This window comes from Zalophus californianus, chromosome 4, assembly GCF_009762305.2.
Source record: "Zalophus californianus isolate mZalCal1 chromosome 4, mZalCal1.pri.v2, whole genome shotgun sequence".
NCBI lineage: Eukaryota > Metazoa > Chordata > Mammalia > Carnivora > Otariidae > Zalophus > Zalophus californianus.
In genome coordinates, this window is record NC_045598.1 from 35,038,485 (window position 1) to 35,054,727 (window position 16,243).

Consider the following 16,243-nt stretch of genomic DNA (forward strand, 5'->3'; position numbering starts at 1 on the left):
TGCAGCGTGCCAAGGTGGCTCAAGCCTGAAATTCCAAGTGTTAGGACAGTCAAGGTGAAGGGATCTAGATCTTTGTCTACAAAATCAAGGAGGGCACTCATAGTCCCCTCTCCTGTAGTGAGACCACAGGAAATTGAAGATTGGGGCCAGGCTGCAGACCAAGATTTCTCAAACTCCATGCCATCTCTGGTGGGGTGATGGCTTTCCTATTGGTTTGGGTCTTCCTAGAGCTACTATTTTGCAGTTGGAGTAGCTCTCTGCCTCAGACTCTCAACAGGCAAGAGGTAGGTCCCCATGTACGTATTCTTAGTGCCCTAGCACACTCACAGATCAGTCTTTGTTGCTGTTGTCAGTCAGGGGGCAGGTGTGGTACTCTTAGGAGAGGAGAGCATTCTAACCTATGGAGTCAGGCCTGATTTCTCCTGTTTTTTGCCACTTTTTAGCTACTTGAGCATGTGCCTTGTTCTCTCTGAGACTTAAGCGTCTTCTGTTAAAATGGGTAATGCAAACTTGATTCAGGTTGAATATAGAATTAAATGAGCTACCTTGTGGTGTAAGGTATTTGATGCTGAGCCTAATACACAGCTGAAGCTCTAAATTGTAACATCAGCTTTCACCTGTGTTCCCCTCCCTAAACTGTATTCATGAGCTTCCCACCAGGGTCAATATCCATGAGAAAGTTTTTCCTGGCTTTACAGTGGGGAACCATTTTCTCCCTGGCTGGCTCCCACACCCCTCAATCAGTCTGATCTCAGAGTGGCTAGCTCTACTCCTGCTATTGCACGGGGAGGGTGGCAGTCCCTTGTTTTGACCCCTTCCTGCTTCAGTGACAGGAGGGCTGCAGAGAGGGATTAGTGAGCTAATTAGAAATGATTGCATCTCTCAGCATTAATTAGCAGTGCTTTGGGCTTACAGTGTGCACTTTGGAATTGAGCCCCCTGCGGGACAGCATGGCAGGCAGCCGTCTGCCTCAGGGGCCTGCCAGCCCCCTGCACTGATTAGAAATGATGGAACAGGTTTGGGTAGGCGCAATGAAAGCTGTCCGCTCAAGGTACCATGGGCTCTCTGACTCAGATCCTCTATACCTTTATGACTGGGCCTCAGTCTCCTCTTCTGTAAAATGGGACCAGTGAAGTGCTTTCTTTGTCAGCACATACGCTAAAATTGTAACAACACAGAGATTAGCATGGCCCCAACACAAGGATGATATGCAAATTTATGAAGCATTCCGTTTTAAAAAATGGGACCAGTGGACATGAGAGAAAATCTTCCTGAGAGATTCTAGGTAGGACACTGAGGGCTGTGCCACAGGGCCCTTGGCCCAGGAACAAAAGGGGTTTTAGCTGATGAGTGACCAGCAAGACAAATTGGCCCCATGGAGGGACCTTAGGTTCTAGCCAAGAGATGTTCTCTAAGAGAGCCCATGGTCTTGGCTTTCTGGGCAGATACCTAGCAACTTGGAGAGTTTTTGCTCATTGGACTTACTGAGCACTGCAGGTAGGACGGTATGGGTTGAACTTGAGCTATCTGTGACCAAAGAGTGGACACTTTGCTGCCCTAGCACCAGTCTCCTCCCCAGGTGCTCTTGGCAAGGCCCAGTCCCCAAAGGAGCAGAAGGTGCTGCATAATGGGGGCCAGATCAGGCACTGAACAAAAGGGCTAATGGCTGGCAAGAGGTCAGGATGTGTCAGCTCCACTGGGACCCTGGGAGCTACAGTGACCGTCTGCCTGTTCTGTGCTTTGTTTTCGGTTTCTCCATGCAGCTCGGATTGGGAAAATGAAACGGAGGAAGCAAGATGAAGGGCAGGTATGTCCCCTGTGCAACCGCCCCCTGGCAGGATCGGAGCAGGAGATGAGTAGGCATGTGGAGCATTGCCTTTCTAAGGTAGAGGGGCCATCACTACCTACCTCTTCTCCCCTCCCCCCTTGCTTCCCCTGACACTAGCTGCTGACTGCCCCCAGATGTAGGGGCTGTGTTGGGGTCTCCGTGTGGTCTCAGCAGCTTCTTCCTCTCTGTTCTTCACCCTCTTCCTTTCCTTTCACGCTTCCACTCCTCCCCTGGGGCTCCAGTGGAAAATTATTGGGAAGAGGCCCAGGTTCTTTGACTTTTGGATTGGTTTCCTTGAAAGGAGCGCTAGAGCTGGGGGCCAGGGCTATGCCTTCCTTGTAGACCTGGGGGAGCAAGTAGTGGTGGCCCGGGACCCATGATCCTACTTTGCTCTTCACAGAGGGAAGGCTCCTGCGTGGCCGAGGATGATGCCGTGGACATCGAGCATGAAAACAGCAACCGCTTTGAGGAGTATGAGTGGTGCGGGCAGAAGCGGATACGGGCCACCACTCTCCTGGAAGGTGGTTTCCGAGGTACAAGCGGCTGACACGTAAAGCACTGGTGCTCTGGTGGCCGGGCCTCTGCTGGGTATTCATCTGTTGGGAGCCAAGAGGCCAGGGCTGGTGGCTGGTCACCCGTTCCACCACGTGGGAACTGCTGCCGGCGGGGCTCCTTTGTGACCGTGCTGCCTGCCTGTGATGTGCATATTAAAATGGATGTATTTGGGTGGGGAAATGGAATTGTGAGGCTGCAAGCTAGGAGTGACGAGGGGGGCTCTCAGCCTCGGGTGATGCATTGAAGGTGACAGCCAGGCCGCGTTAGCACCTGCATAAAATATTAAAGGGACGGTTATGCATTTATCACTCCATCCCTCTTAAGGCTGATAAATGAGAATCCAGCAACCTGCTGTACACCTCCAGCACTGGGGGCCCTGAGGGCTTCCAGGCAAACACATTGGATTTTCCTCCTCCTCCTCAGCCCCATGTCAGGGAAATCAGTTACAGAGGAGAGAGTGAGTTATGGCAAAATTTGACCTCCCATGAGCTTCATTGGTGAATCTAATTTTAGCTCTGATTCCATCCCTTCTCCCTGGGCGCCCTCTGCCCTGAAGCAAGAGGGGCCTGGGCCCAGCTGCTCCCTGCTTCCTTTGGGCTCGCTCCAGTTGCTGCAGAGGGATCTGCAGGGCTTTGCACAGCTCCCTTGCCCTTCCAGCTCCTTGGAGGGATATGGCTTCGCCCAGTGGAAGTCTCCCACCCCAGGTCAAACAGTAGACTGGTTGGATGCCTAGGGTCATGTCCTCTTGTCAAACTCCCCTTCTCTGGGCAGGGGAAAAGGGAAAGAGTCTGCCTCCTGGCCTCCAGCTCTCCTCTGCCTGTGCACAAGCACAGCTGGCCCTGCGACTTACAGTCATTAAGTGAACCAGTCTGCTTCCCATCTGCCTCCAGTTCTCTGGGCAACACCCGGGGGAGTACTGGTGGGTCTGGTCCCTGGGGAATCTCACAGCAGCTGGGAAGAGGGTCTCTGCCTTGTCCAGGCCTTGCTGCATGGGTTGGTCCCGAGGAGCGGTCTCCACAGCGCCGTGCAGTGCAGATTGGATATGTGAAGGGGCTCCAAGTCCAGGTGGGGCATTATGCCTCTGGGTTTTTCTCAGTCCCCAAGCATCTGGGGCAAGCCAGAGTGTCAGGACGGTAAATCAGCCCAAACCATAGCCCCAGCCTGAGCTGGAGAAAGTTCATTTGCCACCTCACTCTGGTCCTGTCCTGTAGTTTTAGAGTGTCTGAGGCCCTGGGAGGAGGATGAGCAGCAAAAAGCCCAGGATCCTGGAAATGGGACACACAGGTGTCTGGTGGTGGCCCATGAGGGTCAGCTGCAGGATGCTGCTCTGGGTTCACAGTTGGCAGCTGCAGATACATCTTCCATTACTGTGGCAACTTCTTAGGTTTCTTGGCACCGAGCTGGACCTGATGCCTTCTGGGCACCAGACAAGGCTTACAGAGGATAAAGCTACATACATGGGGCCTGCTGATTTGACAGTGTTTCCCCTGTGCCCGGACGTACTTGCAGAGCGGGTGTGCAGTGCTCTTAGGCCCTGGGCGGGTGTCAGTTTTCCCTGAGTGTTTACACTGTGAGGTTGTTCCTTTCAAGAATTCCTGAGGGGAGTTCAAAGGGGGCTTTTCTTTGAGCGATTTGGAGAGCGAGAATGAGAGTGAGGCTTGAAGAGGGAGCAGGGCCGGAGGTGCCTTTATCTGCAGAGAATGGCTCCAGCTTGCCTGATAGAAGCTGCGGCCGCCTCTTAAACAGCTTAGTGCAGTCAAAAGACAAGCAGACTTGAAAGGCTGTTTTACAGCAAGATCAGCAGGGGCCACGAGGCAGAGAGCGGGGCGCAGTGGAGCAGAGGAGGCTGAGGCTCCTCGGTGGGGGGGAGGGAGGGCATCAAAGGAGGCCCTGGTTGATCCTTACTGCCTCTGCCCCTGAAACCCCATCTGCAGAAGCCGGCCATCTGTCAGTCTACCCTCCCTGGCCAGGACTGGTAGGCCCCAACTCTTGGGGGGTTGGGTGTGGCCCCGCCAGGCGGGCTGGTGTCAGTGCAGCGCATTGATCGCCCGCCGGGCGGGCCGGGCCGCAAGCCGGGCAGCGCGTGCTTAATGTGATTGAAAGGCAGTTAAAATGGCGGTGACCTTTTCAGGAGGAATTAGATTGCCTGCCAAGACCGGTTAGAGGGAGTGATAACGCCGGCTGAAGAAGCTGCCCAGCCGACTTCAGAGAGAGGGAGCAGAGGCAGGATGAGCGGGCGAGTGGTGAGGCCCATTTAAGCTGCGCTGTACGTGCTGACAGAACAGAGATTGCTGTCCTTGTTAGATATGAAAGAATTGAAGAATTGCAGATAAGTTCCTGTATCCGATCATCCCCTATCCCTCCTCCCAGACCAGGGCCCCTTCATCATCCTCAGCAAAGCTTCCCACCAGGCCCACTGGGAACTGATCTGATGGAGCAGATCTGTTACCTTGAATGTAATCTGCTATGGAGCCAGGGAACAAGCAAGAGTTTTGGTGGAGATACTTGGCTGAGGGGAACAGGCCTTGAAGATAGGCCTGTGGCTATCAAGGGCAAAGCCCAGATAGCTCAGGCCCGGAGTGCTTGGAATTGGGACTCTAGAACAAAATGAAGGACCAGACAGAACAGGTAAGTAAGCAGTACCAAGATAGGTACAGCTAGAAACAGATCTTTAAGAGGCTAAAGGAAATAAAGATTTCAAGACAGTAGGTCGGAAGACCTAAAACTTTCAGTGTCTAGGAAATACTGTGGACTTCCCAGTTCTCAGAGAAATCCTGGGCTATGTGCCTGAGCTGTTGATGTCCTCTCAGAACCTAGTCTGGTACTGCTGTTTCCCCCACCCAGCTTTAGAGTTGCATAAAGGGTGGCATGGGGCCTAGTGCTTCCCCAGCATTCCCCTGAGAGAGCTTAGCAGTTAGGAGGAAAAGATCCTCTTCTGGGGCACCATGCCAGCCCTGGGCAGAGCAAAGGGTCTCTGGGCTAGAGCGGCAGGCCTCAGGGAAAAACTAATACAGCCCCTGGGGACAAACCTGCTCCTATCTATAGTCAGAGGAGGTATGTGATGAACGAGCCACACCTTTCTCCTCATTTCCTGTCTCCAGCTCCTGGGTCCTAGAAAAGACTTATGGTGAGATTTGATCCTTCCCCTGTATTGGTTGCCAGTGAAAGTTCACCCAGCTGGATTTGGGGAGCCTGGAGCCCATCGTTCTGGAATGGACTGGCTAGAGAGAGAGGACACGGGAATGGTTGGTTTCAGATAAGGTAACAGTGATGGCGGGAACAAGAGTGTGGCAAGATGGAAACATTTCCCAGGAAACTGCACAAGAACTAGGAGGTGCCGCACCTTATCTGTGAGCCCTGACAGGAAACGAGTCACTAGAATCTAGCATTGAGCCCCTTTGACTCAAAACAGGTGGAGGGGAGTGAGAATGATGGTACTTAGAGAACCGGCTGTGCAGGCCTCTGCCCTACCCAAATCCTGGCCTAGCGACTACATCTTTCTCAAGTTCCTGTCTCGGATTTAGGCTGGTTCCAAGTAGCCTGGGATGAGATCTCATGGAGAGGACCAGCAGGGCAGCTCTGGCACCGATCTTTTAACGGGCTGTGACTTGCTAAAACGTCACCAACTTCTGGGTCAGGGGCCAACAGGTATTGTGAGTCCCAGGGCACAGAGAACTAGGCCTTCCCCTCGATGCTGCCCCCTGTGGCATGTTCATTCCCAAAAGATGGGAGCCCCCGCAGCTACAAGTGTCCCCCAGTGCAGCCCCGCCGGCCGCGTGGTCGGGTCAGTGACAGGTGTCAGAGCAGCCGGCTGCAGGAGGCAGTCTTGGAACGGGGAGGGCTAGGGCTGCTGCCTTCCAGCTCCTGCTCCCTTTAGTTCTACCTGTTGCCTGCTGGGAGGGCTAAGGAGAGGTGGCAGGGAGCAGGACACCTTCTGTCCCCTGTGGCAACTGACGGGGATTTTAACGGCCTTTTGGAACGCAGTTGTTAAGCTGGGATGGAGGGAGCGCAGGCAGAAGGAACAAGTATCAATGGTTTCAAACGGTGTCCGTCTCTCTGCGTCTCTCCTGACGTGAGGCAGTGAAACGCGTTATTGAGGAGGCCCGGAAAGTGGCTAAGTGCGTTTGACACACGCCAACTCCCTGCCTCCACACTGGATAATTGCATTGTCAACTGTTCAGCGAGGTGGCAGGTGACACTGCAGGCCGATTGATTGTCCCGCATCGCAGCTCCCGAGACTGTCAGCTCCCCAATCGATGGCGTTTACACAAGACACCGTAACTGCATCTGTAACTAATTCCAGTGTAAAACTCTCCGGAAGCTGCTGCCCGTCTCCCCCCACCCCCCCCAAGAGCATGGCCTCTGAAGGGCCCCAAGACTTTCCTTTCTCCCTGGGCTCAGGTTTTGTTCAGAGCAGCAGGTGAGGAAATTGATGGCTCCTTTTTTGTGGTTTCGGGTTCCAGGACGTTAGTGCCCCCAGTGAACGGGCATCTCCAGTTTCTCAATCGATCACCTAATCAATTGATTAAATTAACACTGATTTTTTTTTTCCCCTTCTCGATGACCCAGGAAGAAATGAGTTTATGGGAGAGGGGTCATTTTTATAAAATTTAGACTTGCCTATCATTTCTGCACTTAATCCTCTTCTTCTCTGTTGCTAAGCATTCATTTGGAGGGAAGGGATTTTTCACACTGCCTACCCTTCCAGAACCCACTCTGCTGAGCATCATTGACCAGCAGGCTTAGTTTGCCTAGAGACAGCAGCCCAGCACATTGCACCACTCTCGGTGGGCTTGAGCCATAGCAAGGGGCCTCCCCTGGTGACTGAAGGGTCCCCCAGGTCAACTTGGAGGTCCTGGGAGCTGAGTCCCTTCCCTGGATAAGCAGCAGCAGGAGTGGCAGCTTGCTTGTTATCCCCAGCGCTACATGGAACAGGAGCCAGAGGCTTGGAAAGGAGCTCTGTGTGCCATCTTGCCTCTGAGCACTGGCTTGGGATGTTCCAGCAGCTGAGAACATAAAACGGCTATGGAGCCTTCCTCTCAAAGCAAGCTGGGGGGGAGGGGGGGAGCCGCTGTCTGCATAAAACGGCTTTATGGCAGTTTCTTTTTATTATGATTCTGCCAGAAGTCAGCAAGTGACATTTCATTAAGAAAATAAAGTTTAATGTGCTGGGAAGGAGGCTGGAGCAGGCTGGGGCAGCATAAGAGGGAAATTGGCAGTAGCAGCCTGTTCTGAACACCTGTGGGGGTAGGGAGAGGTTCCCAACATCTGTCTCCACTGGGGGATGGGGTCAGGGTCATAGTAAACCGCTCAGACCAGAGACAGGCCTTTTCCTTGGCAGATAAGATGTGCCGTGCTCTCTGTCCTACCTGGCAGGTTGTCACTGCCCAGCTGGGGTTGGGGTCTGGCAGGGAAGGTTGAGGTGGTGTCCTGAGAGGCTTCGGGCCTCAGCCTCCTTTCGGACACAGCGCTCTCAGGACCTAACAGGACAGCACCGTCACCGTTTAGCCGTCATGGCTGTGGGCCTGGCCAGCTCTGCTGGATGATGCTGAGATCACACCAATGAGTCAGACCTGGGCTTGCAGTTTGATGAGAGACTGTGACAATACATGTAATAACTATGATTTTGGAGTTGCGCGGGAGTCTGGGTGGACACCAAGGAAGGGACACCTATGTAGAAATACCTGGGGAAGTCTCTACACTCAGCACCTCAAGGGTAGAGATCAGATCTTGAAACTCTGTGTCTCCAGTGCCAAGCCAGGCCGAGGATGAGCTCAGTAAAGGTTGAAAGAATGTTGTTGGGGTGAGTTCATTCAGGAAGTATTTCTGGAGCAACTGTGTGCATCGGCACTGTGAGTTCATAGCAGGAGGCATGGCTGAGCTAGGTCAGACTTGCAAAACAAGCAGGTGTTTGTTTTGTAGACCAGGGGAGAGGTGACAAGATGTACGAAGGCACTGGCGCGCAAACAGACATGGAGGGTCGAGGAAAGCACAGTAGCTATGTTCCGCTGGAGTAGGAGTCCTGGTCCAGGCCTGGCCGAGGAGAGGACTTCAGGCCACAGGGCTGCTTTCTGTGTTGAGAAACTGGGACTCTTACTGGCAGCTCTGTGTTACCCTGTTTCCTCAGCTTTGCCCTGGGTCCTTTGCTTTCCTTTTTGTACACTCACCAGGCAGGGCTGGGCAGGGCACGGCTGAGGTGAGGATGTGAGGCTGGCTGCTGAGCTGTTGTGTGTACTTGGGGGAGGGGGCCTTGGCAGGGTTCGGGGGCATAGGCTGTAAGTGAACCTGATAGCTACATTCTGATTGATGGCAGAGTTTGTCTCCCAGACTGTCAGAGGGTTTATAGAAGTGCCACTCACCCACGAGGAGGGAATTGCTTGTCAGGATACCTGGCTGTGAACAGGGGACAGAGCTGTAACTTGGTGTTTTCTCAGCTTAATGGCCCTGCTGTGACCTGCCTGCTGCCTCAAGTTTGTGGGTGCCTCAGTGCGGAGGGGAAATGAGGATTGTCGGGGAGGGGTGGCACCTAGGCAGTGCCTAGCGGCTCTCTTTCCCTCATGCTCCTTGCCTTTGGGATGGGTGAAACCTTTGTGAGACTGGAGGCGTAGGTGGGAGAAGGAGGATCAGGAAGAAAATGGGCTTGAAAGATGGATAACATTCTACATGGAGTGAATAGCATGAGCAAAAGTCTCAAGAGCAGGGCATATGGGGTCATGTGAGATGCAGTAAAGAGTCTATCTGTAGGCGTAGTGCTTATGGAGTAAAATGAAGAAAAGAGTAGAGGTGGCCAAGTAGGTACACCCACATCTTGATGGGTCTGGCTGAGGAGGTTATGCACGCAGTGGGAAGCCACAGCTGGTCTGGGAGCCAGCAAAGGAAGGGTCAGAACTACCTGGTAAGCAGGATGAAGGCACGGACAAGAGGCGTGAGGACCCATCGTAAGACTGTTGTCCTGATGAGAGTGGAAAGAACGGACAAGAAGACGTTTCTGAGGTCATCAGGCAGAACCCCGAGCTGCTTCCTCGCCTCTTTGAGGATTTCCTTGCGGATTCTACTTGCCACAGATTCTACCTTTTTCATCTCTGTCCATCCTGGCAGGGCTGCTATGCTTTACCAGTGGGATGTGGTCTGAGACCACGGAGCGGAGGTAGGGGCAGGGATGGAGAAGCAGCTCTGTGGCCCCTGACCGCGCCCATAAGGAAGGGTGAGTCTGGGTGTCAGAGCGACAGGGCAGGTAAGGGGCCCTGATGTGGCTTCAGCAGCTCACCCCTCCCCGTTGGCCAAGGGTTTGCCTATGGCTGGGCCAAGTGCACCTTGGTGTAGGGTCAGCCACCTGCCTGGCCCGTGGCCCTGCCTCCACCCAGCCTGGTTGCCTTTGTGGATTGCTTTGAGAAGCAGGTGTGCGTGCCTATCCTCCCTCACCCATCCCTTCCTAATCCCTTTCTAACTGCACTTGTCCAGGAATCTGGGCTGAGTGAGGTGGAGATGAATAATTAATGTCAGGCGCTTCAGACACCAAATATTTGAACAGCTGCCTGGTGTTTTTGCTGGCAGGGACCTGGCGGCCAAGATCAGGACGTTGGCTGGGGGTCTTGCTGTGTGGCTCTGACTGGCCCTAGCCAGTTTGCTCTTCCCTCTGATGGACTGTCACAGTGGACCATGGGACACAGGGGATGCCCAGGTCTTGGTGGGGGGGTGGCTTTGTAGACCTTGAATTTCTGTGTCCTCTTCCTGCTCTTCCTAGACCTGGAAGACAGGTGGACAGCAGACTAGCTTGAGTGTCTCCTGAGGACCTGACAAGTGTATATGAATGGGCTAGTTTATGAGCAGAGAGCACCAGGAGCAGCAGGAAGTGGCAGAGGAGAAGGATGAGGTATACAGCGTGAAAGGGACTGAAACATCAGAGCCAAGGGTACCTAAGTAATTGGCTGTCTATGTTTCAGGCCCAAATTTCTGCCTGGCCCTTACCTGGCCCCAAACCTGAGCCCCTACCTAGAGGCAACAGAAGGGGCACCTTTGGTGTAGTCTTGTTGGCCCCTGGCCCTCCTCACACCCTGCTTCCCACAGGCTCTGGCTTCGTCATGTGCAGTGGCAAAGAGAATCCGGACAGCGACGCTGACCTGGATGTGGATGGGGATGACACTCTGGAGTATGGGAAGCCGCAGTATCCTTGGGGCACTGAGGGGCATGGTGTGGGGCTGGTGGGATAAGCCAAAGGGAACTGAAAAAGTAGTCAGCACCTCTGGAACTTGCTCATTCCATCCACCCCCACCTTGGGGTCAGTGTCAAAGCTTTAAGCAGGATTCAACCTTCACGGCCTGCTGCAAACTAGGATCTGTTGTCCTTGACCACCATGCCAGATACACGGAGGCTGACGTTATCCCCTGCACAGGCGAGGAGCCTGGTGAAGCCAAGGAGAGAGAGGCACTACGGGGCGCAGTCCTAAAGCAAGTGTGGGCACAGGCTTGGGTGGGTGGGATAGAGAGATGGGAAGCCCTGAGGCAGGGGTCAACCCAGTACCCACCCTCAGGGCTCCCTTACCTGCCTTTAGGGCTCACTTTGTTCTTTTCCTTTCCCTAGTGGCGGCCCTCCCAGCACACGCATCACGCCTGAGTTTTCTAAATGGGCCAGTGACGGTAAGTCCTGACCCACCTTGGGAGTCAGGGAGAGGGGACGTCCTTTGGGTGGTGGTGACTGACTCAAGCCCAATCCCTCACCTGTGCTGCCCAGTCTGGCCAGAGTATGAGTTGCCCCTCTGTCCCAGCAGAGATGCCATCTACCAGCAACGGTGAGAGCAGCAAGCAGGAGGCCATGCAGAAGACCTGCAAGAATAGTGACATCGAGAAGTGAGTGTCTGACCAGGAGAGGGGCCCCTGGGACGACAGTTCAGTGGGAGGGGAGAGAGGGAGCTCTCTGCGAGCAGGAAGGCCTGCTGCCAGGACTCCTGGCCTTCCAGAGCATAGTTTAGTCCTGCAGCCCTGGGCACACGACCGGCAGTGGGGCCCAGCTGGTGCTAAGCGTGACTCTGTGAATTGATCGCTGGGCCACTGCCCTGGGAGTCCTGGCGGCGGGAGGAGCACTCTGCCTGCCTCCCTGCCCGCTGTGGCAGCTCCACCCGGGAATGTGATATATGGCCGCCCAGCCCAGCCGGCGCACTTGATTCATCTCCAGTTTCTGTTTCTTAATCGGGAGCTAAATTGGTTTCATTTTTCTTGTCCCGGGTGGCGCTCGCGGTGGGTTTTAGGCAGGAGCATTGGGTCTCCTCACTTCTGGTAGGAATTTTTGGCCTAGGTTCTCTGGCAGCGGGGAAGGGGATCCATTAGCACTTCACATGGGGCTGGGCAGCCCCTGGCCTGGATCCCCAGGAGCCGCAAGGACTTGAAATCAGCTGGGCGTGTTACTGCCTTTCTGGAAGCCCAAGCAAGGCCAGTTCTGGCCCCCAGAGGTGGCACTGTCCAGCTCTAGCTGTCTGGAGTTGCTGCTGTTGGCCACTGCTTACCTCCCTGCACCCCACCCCCCCCTCTGCTGGAGGCTAGGTTGCCTGGGGTTAAAAGGCAGCCACTTCATTCCAGGGCCAGTGTTCCATCTTGCCTCCCGCCAGGAGAGTGGATTGCAGGCCGGTGCAGGGCCGGGTCGGTGGCCCAGGGTCACCTCCCATTTGTTTCCCTCCATTTTGTGTTGTCATAAATTCATTCCAGCCCGTTGTGGTTGATCAGTTTATCTCGGCCGGGGCCGCGAGTGCTGCTGGCATGATGTATGGGCCGCGGCTCGGGGCCCGGCTGCCCATGAATCACCGCCGCTGCTCCGTGTCAGTGCTGGAGCGGGCCGCACGGGTTCGGCGCAACCGGCATGGGGGGGAGGAATGACGTATGGATGTTTATTTAATAATTCTCTCCTACTCCAGCTGAGCGGGGCGGGCGGGGCCGTAAGGGGCGCCCACCCTCGTCTGGAGGGGCTGCTCATAAATCAGAAAGACAAGATCATTAATCAGGGATGGCGCCCGAGGGGGAGGTGGGGGCCAGAGCCAGTGGCCATCCATGAAGGTACTACCCACCCAAGGCTGGGGGAGGTTGGGACTTCTGTCCCACCTGTATGAGCGCAGGCACCAGTAGGCAAGGTTCTCTGGGATGAGTCATAGATGGGCTCGGTCATCTGCAGAGATCTCCACTGGGTCTGGCTCTGCTAGGATCGGGACCCTTTAGTCCCCATGACTTCTCTCTTCCTGGTACACACAACGTGGGTTCCTGCCCTAGCTCTTTTTCACAACCCAGGGCTTCTCCCAAGAAATCTCCACCCCATGCCCCGGATGGTCTCAGGAATAACTCATAAGCAGCCTGGGTCAGGAACTGGAGAATTGGGTATTGTACCAGAGCAGAGATGACAAGCCAGGCGTATGCTGAGCAGATCCATGAGAAGGTGGGCTCTGCAGTTGGTTGTGGCCTGTGGAGCCTTTGGAGATGAAGGGGGAGACGGCTTTATTCTCTCCTGGCCCCATCCTTTCCGCCTTTCTAGCTCTTCTGCTCTGATAGGGAGTTTGAGAGTGCTGTGCTCTGGGGTCGGCCTGTGCCCCCAGCTCCAGGCCTCAGGTTCCCAGTTTTTAAAATAACTACATAGGACCAGGCAAATGCCCAGCCTTTCCTTAGAGAGAAAGGGAGCACAGCTACCTTGTTCCCTTGTCAGGAATTTACCAACGGTCCAGATGAGGATGGCACACATGGCATTGGGCAGGACGCCAGGGGAAGGGTTGTGCTGGTGTTTGTAAGGCTCAAGGGGGTGGTGAAGGCTTCCAGATCTGGCAAGTTGAATGGACACTCCCAGAATCCGGCAGTGTCAGAGGGGCCAAAGTTGGACCCTTCGCAGCTTCCCTGGAGAGAGGCAGGGCAGAGTCACAGACCCAGGGAGTAATAGATCGAGGGCATCCCTGACACAGGGACGCGGCACCAAGAAGTCCTATTCTTTGTTGCTGCCGGTGCCCTAAGAGAACGGTCAGAGAGCAGTTTGTTGCTGCCCATGGAACGTCACCCACCATCCTCCCCAGGCTCCCCAGTACCACTTACCGCCAGTACCACCTGTGAGTACCATGGGCTTTCTGAGCCAAGTGTCTGCTCCAGGCCGGCAGAACAGGCCACCCTAGGAGAGCGTCTCTGCCCACATGGTGCCACACTTAGGATTCCCCCTCAGTCTGCGTGCGCGCGCTCTCTCTCTCTCTCTCTCTCTCTCTCTCTCTCTCTCTCTCTCACCACACCTTTTAACCTCCGCTCTTAACCTCTCACCGCCCTCCTCCAGCGGCCTCAGCAGCTTCCCGTAGCCTGTGAGATAAACTTCACTTTCTGATTGTGGCCTCCGAAGTCTTCCCTGACACGATCTCCTTTCCCACTTTAGCACTTACTCACGGGTGAGCCTTACAGCCACATGGGCCTCTTGGCCTTTGTTCCTCCCGGTCTCTGGGCCTGGAGACCCCGCTCCTCCTGGGTATTGTCAGTGTTGTAATATAGTCCCAGAGTTATCAGTGGATCCAGGCACCGGTTTGTGGGGTTTGTGCCACCTCCTCCACGCTGTGTGAACCGTAGGCACGCCACTTCATGTTCCTCTGCTGCTTTAGCTTTTTCATATATAAAATGGGAATATTACCCTTTCCTCGTGGGGTTTTTGTGAGGTGCAAATAAAATAATTTTCAATTCCTCAGTACAATCTCTGGCATTTAGTAAGTGCTTAATAAATTTTGGCTCTTTTGTAATTATCATCATCATTATTCCCTAAGGCCCATCTCTAGTAGCACCTTTTCTAGTCCTCTAGGCAGCATTCTTCCCCTTCTGTGAGCTCCTCTGGATTCTGTTAACTTGTTTTAGGAGGGGTGGGAGGGGTCACCCCACTCTCTGAGATAGTCCTAGCTCTTCACTGTTCAGTACTGCAGCTCACAGAGCCTTCCAGAAGTTAGAGGGACCTCATGGGCAGGGCTTGACAGCAGGTGAGGACTCTCAGGGCATCTGATGTGCCCAGGAAGAAACAACAAGGAGCCCTTGAGGTAGGCCAGGCCTGTGGCCCAGGACCTGGATTCTGTGGGACTCGTGCAGTCCACATATCTCTTACTCTGGGGGCAAGACTGGTTTTTCGGTCAACAAACATTTATCACATACTCACGTGCGCGCCGTGGGGCTAATGTCCGTAGTCAGATTTGGTGGCGTGAGCAGCTTGTCCTTGGGAAACTACGTCTTGCACAGGAGACAAAGGACGTTTGCAGTTGTCCTGCTGTGGCGGAGTCTCGTGCAGGTTGCTGGAGAGCACAGAAGAGCAGCCACCGGCGGTGGTGCTGGCAGGAGGGTTGGAAGAGCCTTCTGGTGAGTTAGGAGGTGGAGTGGTCCAGAGGAAGCAGAAAGTGCCGCGAGAGGCCAAGGGAGTGAAAAATGGTGCTGTGTGTGGGAAGCCTCCTAGTTTGGTGTGGATGGAGCATGAAGTGTGGCGGGGTGCTAAGGGATGTGGGCTGGGGCTCTAGACCAAGGAGTGCTTGGTCAGCGTCTGAGGAGTTTGGTAGAGCTTTAGTCTGAGGGAAACATTGAAATGTTGAAGTAGAAATGGTCAAATCTACAAAATTCTAGGTGCTGAGAGAATGGAAATGAAGGATCTGGAGGCAGAGGGGCCATTCAGGTCAGCAGAGGAATTGTAGGAGAAACCATGAGGGCCTGGACCAGTGGTAGCAGTGGAGAGACTACGGAGATACTAGGAACTAGATGACAGATTGTAGGTGTCAAGGGTGACTGGGAAGGAATGGTTTGAGAATGGTTCTGAGGTATCTGGTTTGGAAATTCACCAGGATGGAGGTGGAGGAACAAGGAGGGTGAGGAGTTCAATTCTAGAAGGAGGAGTTTACAGATACAGGATTTGGGCAGGTGGGGGGCAGGGACATCTGGTAGACACTTACACACCCACACACACACACACACACTTCTAGAATTAAAGGGAGGTGTGGGCTGGAGGTTCACATTAGACATGCTAGCCTGCTGCCTGCCCAACCATACTGTCCTCTTTCCAGAATCACCGAAGATTCAGCTGTGACCACGTTTGAGGCCCTGAAGGCTCGGGTCAGGGAACTTGAACGGCAGCTATCCCGTGGGGACCGTTACAAATGCCTCATCTGTATGGTAAGAGAAAGGGAACCTGGGATGCCTCTGGTCAGGCTTCACTGCCCTCTGGGGGTTGGGAAGGGCCTCTGCACTGTGATTTGAGCTCTTTAGAGGGTGGGCCAGCCTCAGAGTGACCCCTTCTGTGCCCACCTCCTCCCTAGGACTCCTACTCGATGCCCCTAACGTCCATCCAGTGTTGGCATGTGCACTGCGAGGAATGCTGGCTGCGGACCCTGGTGAGGGGGCATGGCGGTTGGGGAGTGGGTGGCGGTTTCTGGTGCTGCCCATATGTCCATGCTCACGTTTGAGCCTGCCGAGGGGAGGGAGGTGCAAGGGGCAGGGGAGAGGATGAGCATCGAACACGGGCAGCGGGAAGCCAGGATATTCACCCCCCCAGGTCCCCCAATTCTCTCCTCCCCCACGAGGTTTATTGAATCCTCTCCCTTCGTGGGTTCACTGCCTGCTCCCCTACCCCCTGCCCACCCCCAAGGCCCACTCTGTCACACACATTGGTGAGATCCCGGGTCAGGAGGAGGCAGGGTGTGGGTAAGCAGGACTAGGGCCTCAGCCCCTCCCCCTGCCATTACTAAGCTCCTTCTGCTCCTGCCCCTGTTCTTCGCTCCGGAGCAGCCATTAAAATGTCGCCCGGAGACAGCAATAAAAGGCCCGGACGTGGGCTCTGTGTCCTGATCAAAGGCCGCATGTAATCTCGTTAGGGCCGCCGCAGCCACAGCTGGAC

The 16,243-nt window shown here is 54.6% G+C and overlaps 1 protein-coding gene and 1 non-coding gene across 4 annotated transcripts in view; both read left to right on the forward strand.

The window, feature by feature from the left end:
* The window catches only part of RNF220 (ring finger protein 220), a 221,035-nt gene that overhangs the window by 203,514 nt on the left and 1,278 nt on the right, over positions 1-16,243 (forward strand). For 2 of the 3 annotated variants that reach the window (XM_027599911.2, XM_035727039.1), the window contains 8 exons: positions 1,764-1,885; positions 2,229-2,361; positions 10,451-10,547; positions 10,744-10,830; positions 10,964-11,019; positions 11,151-11,229; positions 15,414-15,522; positions 15,666-15,740. In XM_027599911.2, the coding sequence (XP_027455712.1) occupies positions 1,764-1,885; positions 2,229-2,361; positions 10,451-10,547; positions 10,744-10,830; positions 10,964-11,019; positions 11,151-11,229; positions 15,414-15,522; positions 15,666-15,740 (758 nt within the window). The remainder of the gene's footprint in view (positions 1-1,763; positions 1,886-2,228; positions 2,362-10,450; positions 10,548-10,743; positions 10,831-10,963; positions 11,020-11,150; positions 11,230-15,413; positions 15,523-15,665; positions 15,741-16,243) is intronic. The other variant, XM_027599918.2, reaches the window with a different exon arrangement.
* On the forward strand, positions 1,135-1,238 carry LOC113917364. The gene has a single exon (XR_003518214.1). It is a non-coding gene; the product is annotated as a U6 spliceosomal RNA (small nuclear RNA).